General features: G+C 37.9%; 1 protein-coding gene across 3 annotated transcripts in view; it reads right to left on the bottom strand.

Moving 5' to 3' along the window:
- Positions 1-6,908, bottom strand: part of CTTNBP2NL (CTTNBP2 N-terminal like) — a 70,674-nt gene that overhangs the window by 11,346 nt on the left and 52,420 nt on the right. For all 3 annotated transcript variants that reach the window (XM_012000737.1, XM_012000735.1, XM_012000736.1), the window contains exon 4: positions 3,103-3,333. In XM_012000737.1, the coding sequence (XP_011856127.1) occupies positions 3,103-3,333 (231 nt within the window). The remainder of the gene's footprint in view (positions 1-3,102; positions 3,334-6,908) is intronic.

The raw sequence follows: 6,908 nt of genomic DNA, 5'->3' as shown, positions 1-6,908 counted from the left end.
AGCAAGACCCTGTCTCTCAAAATAAAAGAAAGAAAAAAAATTTGGCACATTTCCTTTTTTAATCTAATTTTTCAATTTAATAGAAAGACATGCTTTTGGCCAAAAGTGGTAAGTCATATCTTCTCCCGTCTGAGAGTCCTCTAAAATTACAGAAATGGAATAAAAACACTAAAACCCCACAAAGACAAAGGAGAGAGCCTCTAGCAGAGAAGGAATTTTAATAATATTTTGAAGAAGAAAAGAGGCTGGAGGAGTGGTAACTACTTTAATTTGAAGGAGGGAAGCTGTTTTGCCTTGCAGAGCCCCAACGAGATGGAACCTGGAGGTGGCAGGTACTATAGAGGAGAAGTGAAATGTAGAACAGAAAACAGGAGAACTGGCTCAAAGCCTGTTTTTGTTTTGTTTTGTTTTTTGTTTTTGTTTTTGAGACAGAGTCTCGCTCTGTCACCCAAGCTGGATTACAGTGGTGCGATGTCAGCTCATTACAACCTCCACCTCCCGGGCTCAAGCTAATCTCCTGCTTCAGCCTCCCGAGTAGCTGGGATTACAGGCCCGCCACCATGCCTGGCTAATTTTTGTATTTTTAGCAGAGATAGGGTTTCACATGTTGGCTGGCCTGGCCTTGAACTCCTGACCTCAAGTGATCTGCCTGTCTTGGCCTCCCAAAGTGCTGGGATTACAGGCATGAGTCACCATGTCTGGCCTTTAAAGCCTGTATTTTCAGAATTATTTGTCCCTTCACACTGATTCCTGTACACAGACCATCAGCGTCTGGCATCTGTCACATTTAGTATTCCCAAATCCTGAGCCTGTCACACTCAAGAAATAGTGTGACAGAGAATGGTGGTGGGAAAAGAGGATTAAATTTGTTCTGGGTAAGGGTTAAGGAAAGGGAGGTGGGGTGTTAAGATAACTAAATATGCACCTATACAAAAGAAAGTAATATAAAAGTCTAAAATTGATAAAGCAAGAGAGAACAGTGCAGTATTTAGAAATATGGAGGTTAGCTACCAAAGTGAATGGCTAAAAGAAAAAAGTGGTTGCCTGTGAATACTAGGGAGGATGGGGAATGAGAAGAGGTGGAATAGGAACCTCTGTTTTTCATTGTAAGCACAATGACCATGTAATTTATTATTCAAATCAGAACATTTCTGACAGTCAAAGGGAATATGGTTAATAACTAAGCCAAGGTGACAGGCATAAGCTGAGACTATGAGCACTCTAATTATAAGCCTCTAGGTACTCTTTGATTTATAACAAAGTCAGCATTCTACTTTGATAAACTACTTAAACTTGAACTGGGAGGCAGAGGTTGCAGGGAGCCGAGACTGCACCACCGCATTCCAGCCTAGGTGACAGAGTAAGACTTCATCTCAAAAAAAAAAAAAAGGTTGGTACTTTGTTTCAAAAATTTAGTACTTAAATTAAATTTAGTACTTAAAACATTTAGCACTGCAATATAGTATTAAGAAATTTTGAATTATTTTTAACTTCTTCCTCTCTCCAATCACCTAGAGCCACAAACTGTCCATAGTACACCTTCCATGGGCATGAAAGCTAGCCCAACTAGCTTCAACACAACTCCGTCACCTCATGGATGAAGTGGAAATAAAGCCTGCCTATTAAACAAGAATGTTGTGAAGATTTTTTAGAGGATTATGTAAAAGCCGCCCCCCGCCCCAAATTTAGGTAACTAACTCCCACCTATTGATAACCTTTTAAATTGGAGTGTAAATGTTTTCAGATTACTTCATTCTAATCAGAGGTTAAAACTTTTTTGGGTCCTGGGTAACTGGTAACTTGGAGAATCTAATTAAAGCTATGGAAAAAATACATTTCCTACAAAAATACATAAACTCTGAACATTCTATTTTCTGGGGGATTGTGGAACATCTGAGGCCTATCCACATGGTTAAGAAGTTCCACTCTGGCCTTTCATTTGGCTTCTGTGAAGGGAAAGAAAAGATCACGTGCGAGACCCAGAGCCTAGAAAATTTATCAGATGCAATTTAAGCAGATGGCTCTAATGCTGGTAACCAGAAAAGTAAGGTCCACCAAATTTTGCAGCTGCTAACCCAGTTTTTCAGATGAAAATGTTTCCTACCAAATGCACTGATAACTGCCTTGTTGGCATAAATCTAAACTGATAGTGTTTTAAAAATGAAGATTGTAGCCAAGCATCTTTTACAGGTCAAATTTGAGCAGTAAATGACAAGATGACAAGTTGTTGAATAAATTCACAAGCACTAGAATTCCAGTAAGATGAAGCAGAGGAAAGCACTGGTTTGCCTTCTTAGGGCTTGTCAGAAATGGAAACACACACACACACTCTTTACTGATAGGGTAGAACAGCTTTAAGGTAAGTAATGTAAATAACTGTAAGGTTTGTCTTCCTAATGTAGGGCTTGTTAAATATGGAAACACACACACATACTCTTTTCTAATAGGGTAGAACAGCTTTAAGGTAAATAAGGTAAATAACTGTAAGGTTTGTCTTCCTAATTTAGGGCTCGTTAAATATGGAAACACACCCACATACACAAAACACTTCACTAATAGAGTAGAACACCTTTAAGGTAAATAAACCTAGGGACTGTTTATGGTTTCATGAGCAACAAAATGCAACGAAACTCAAAACTAGGAATAACAGGAATACATGAAAATAATCTATTGGCTTCTGTGTTTATCCTCAGGTAAATTCTTTCTCTCCCTTGGATATAGCATGCCTCAAATACCTGTTAATCTTTTTATTTATCTCTTAAGTAAGCAAATAGAGAACACTCCCTTTAGCTACAAGCTTGGCCAAACCCCAAATTTTGAATGATCAAGAACTGAAAAAACATACAAAGTGTTTTGGAGTGATATATCAAGAAGGAATGCCATCTTAAATAATGTGTCTGGCACATTCTCTAAACTTAACACTTGGAATAAGCTGTGTTTTTTCTTTTCTATCTCCTGACTCTTACATAAACTAAGGGGCTTTTTGATACCCGCGAGATGCCCAATTGAATTACTGTGAAAAACTGGCAGCTGACAAGAAAGTAACAGGCATAATTTATAAAGACTTCACAAAGATTTACACATCAACTGAGGTGAACCTACCTTTCGGTGCCTGCTCTCAGCAGCAGCCAGCTGGGACAGCATGCGCTCCTGCATGTTCTTGCACTGCTTCATCACCACCTTAAGAATAGAGAGTGGGTTTGTGCAGACTGGTTGCTTTTCGCCATCATTTTTCTCCTTCAGTGTTTCAAAATCTCTCTGTAGAGCCATTAAAGGATCACTGATGTTATATTTTCCATAGCGTTCTTCAATGAAAGTATCTCTGTGTTGGGCCTGGGAAAGAGGAAAAAAAAAAATAAGCATCTTGTTTTTTAAAACTACTGAGAAGAGGGTATTTGCTATCCAGTGGTTATACATTAAAGGTTGTGGTATTAGTATAAATGTAACCTGCTAATTACAAGTCAGATTGAGCCCTCTAAAGAGACAGCATTAGAAAGGTGGCATGGTATATTAACAAGAACAAATACTTATAAAGCACTGGGTATTAGACATTGTTCTAAATATTTATAGTCATATTAACTCGTTTAAAATGTACAACCCTGTAAGGTAGTGCTATCATCTCGATTTTGCTGATGAGAAAACTATTCCTGGTTACTCATCTAGCAAGTTGTCTGAATTGGCATTTAAACCCAGGCAGCCCGGCTCCAAAATCTGTGTCCTTAACCTCTGTGCTTACTGCCTCTGCTTGTAACTGCTTATGAATGCTTATATTACCAGCAGATACATCTTATTTTTTCCCCATGTTATGGCACTAGCATTCCTAAAATATGTTAAGCACGACAGTTTTATAAGTTTATATATTTAGAGACCTAACAAAATGCCAGCAGATATATAAAGTGTGCAAAATGTAAGTAGGATCACATTACAATGTAGGACGACTTGTGATCTGTACATATGAACCATTACTCAGTTGTTGATGGGTCAAGGAGGATGGAGGCACCTCACAACCAGAAATGCACACAAAATCTCTTCCACCTGCTGCCAAATTCCACCCCCTCTTCTTGTCTCTGTTTGGTTGTTACTTTCCATTCTCTTTTCTGTCTCTTTCAAGGCTTGATGAGCCTTGGGGATGTGCATGTAAGAAGGGGATGCAAGGTGGTGCTTGGAGTCTGGTCAAGGGCTTTAGCCCTGGGTACCCAGTTGGAAGTATAAGGATCAGGAGGTGGGTGGAAAGATATTCCTAGGCTTCCTTCCCTCTTTCCTTATCTCTGTAGCAAGACCTTGAAGAACTTCATATGAGCATCACATATTACACGCACATTACTTTTTACTTATTACACAGATATTTAAAAGTTTCTTGAGATATTTTGCAATGAAAAATGAAGTGTTAACAGGGTTGAAGAAACTAAAAAATTACAGCAAAGTACTATGTAATTTAAGCTTTCAAATTAAATCTATTCATGAAAACTATTATTATTTATCCATTTTTAAAAACTGTTTAATCAGTAGTTATGTTAGCACCGCCATCCACAAATAGGAGCCTGTTTAAAAAGAAACGGAAATTTGCAATTCAATGGCTATGCTTTAATTTAAAAGAATCTTTAAGAAAATACCAGTGGTTATACATTAAAGGTTGTGGTATTAGTATAAATGTAACCTGCTAATTACAAGTCAGATTGAGCCCTCTAAAGAGACAGCATTAGAAAGGTGGCATGGTATATTAACAAGAACAAATACTTATAAAGCACTGGGTATTAGACATTGTTCTAAATATTTATAGTCATATTAACTCGTTTAAAATGTACAACCCTGTAAGGTAGTGCTATCATCTCGATTTTGCTGATGAGAAAACTATTCTTGGTTACTCATCTAGCAAGTTGTCTGAATTGGCATTTAAACCCAGGCAGCCCGGCTCCAAAATCTGTGTCCTTAACCTCTGTGCTTACTGCCTCTGCTTGTAACTGCTTATGAATGCTTATATTACCAGCAGATACATCTTATTTTTTCCCCATGTTATGGCACTAGCATTCCTAAAATATGTTAAGCACGACAGTTTTATAAGTTTATATATTTAGAGACCTAACAAAATGCCAGCAGATATATAAAGTGTGCAAAATGTAAGTAGGATCACATTACAATGTAGGACGACTTGTGATCTGTACATATGAACCATTACTCAGTTGTTGATGGGTCAAGGAGGATGGAGGCACCTCACAACCAGAAATGCACACAAAATCTCTTCCACCTGCTGCCAAATTCCACCCCCTCTTCTTGTCTCTGTTTGGTTGTTACTTTCCATTCTCTTTTCTGTCTCTTTCAAGGCTTGATGAGCCTTGGGGATGTGCATGTAAGAAGGGGATGCAAGGTGGTGCTTGGAGTCTGGTCAAGGGCTTTAGCCCTGGGTACCCAGTTGGAAGTATAAGGATCAGGAGGTGGGTGGAAAGATATTCCTAGGCTTCCTTCCCTCTTTCCTTATCTCTGTAGCAAGACCTTGAAGAACTTCATATGAGCATCACATATTACACGCACATTACTTTTTACTTATTACACAGATATTTAAAAGTTTCTTGAGATATTTTGCAATGAAAAATGAAGTGTTAACAGGATTGAAGAAACTAAAAAATTACAGCAAAGTACTATGTAATTTAAGCTTTCAAATTAAATCTATTCATGAAAACTATTATTATTTATCCATTTTTAAAAACTGTTTAATCAGTAGTTATGTTAGCACCGCCATCCACAAATAGGAGCCTGTTTAAAAAGAAACGGAAATTTGCAATTCAATGGCTATGCTTTAATTTAAAAGAATCTTTAAGAAAATAATGCAAACATGGGGTTTCTTTAACACAGAAGTATTTCAGTGCTGAAAATCTGAAGACTTCTTCATTGACTGTTCAATTTAGGCCCTAGGAATCACTTAGCCTTATGGTAAAATTTTATGTTGTTATTAGCTGGCAAATATTCAAAGCAGTTAGAAGTTCGGGGTTTTACTTCTGGCTCGACTACAGCCATCTTACTTTATGACATTACTGGAGTATTTGGATGGTATTTGTACACTGGAAACATGAATAGAGAAATCCATTTCTTTAAGTTACTAATAACCATCTTTCTAGCCTTATTGTGTGTATATGTGTGTGTGTGTGAATTAAAGTGGGGGAGGTATAAAACACAGAGTCTAAGATGAAACCTGACTTTTTTCAGCTCCAAGTTAAAAAGGAAATTCACAGTAAAATTTCAAAATAACCTCTAGTCCATTTAGGATGCAGAAAGAAAAGATCAACTCCTGAACCAGTCATTCTTTTTCTTATTTTAAAACATGGCGAATGGCCAGGTGCAGTGGCTCACATCTGTAATCCCAGCACTTTGGGAGGCAGAGGCAGGAGAATCACTTGAGCCCAGGAGTTTAAGACCAAACTTGGCAAAATAGGGAGACCTTGTCTCTACAAAAAACAAAAAATTAGCTGGGCATGATGGTATGTGCCTGTAGCCCCAGCTACTTGGGAGGCTGAGGCAGGAGGATTGGTTGAGCCCAGGATCTAGGCTGCTATGAGCTCTGATTATACCACTGCATTCCAGCCTGGTTAACAGAAGGAGAACCTGTTTCAATCAATCAATCAATCAATCAATCAATCAATCAAACATAGTGAAAATAAAACGAAAAAGCTAGTTATATTTTAAAAGCAACAGTGCCAAACAACATGGGACTCATCCAATGTTTCCCTTTTACCATGTTTCTTTTAATGTCTTTAAATTCAGCTAAAAAACCTGAAATTGATTACCTATAACTCACTGAAAGCAAAATTTTTTTTTTTTTTTTAAGACAGGGTCTGGCTCTGTCAACCAGGCTGCAGTGTAGTGGTGCAAGCTCACTGCAGCCTTGACCTCCTGGGCTCAAGTGATCCTCCCAA

Source organism: Mandrillus leucophaeus, unplaced genomic scaffold (assembly GCF_000951045.1).
Source record: "Mandrillus leucophaeus isolate KB7577 unplaced genomic scaffold, Mleu.le_1.0 Scaffold64, whole genome shotgun sequence".
NCBI lineage: Eukaryota > Metazoa > Chordata > Mammalia > Primates > Cercopithecidae > Mandrillus > Mandrillus leucophaeus.
This window is presented reverse-complemented; position numbering and strand designations above follow the sequence as displayed.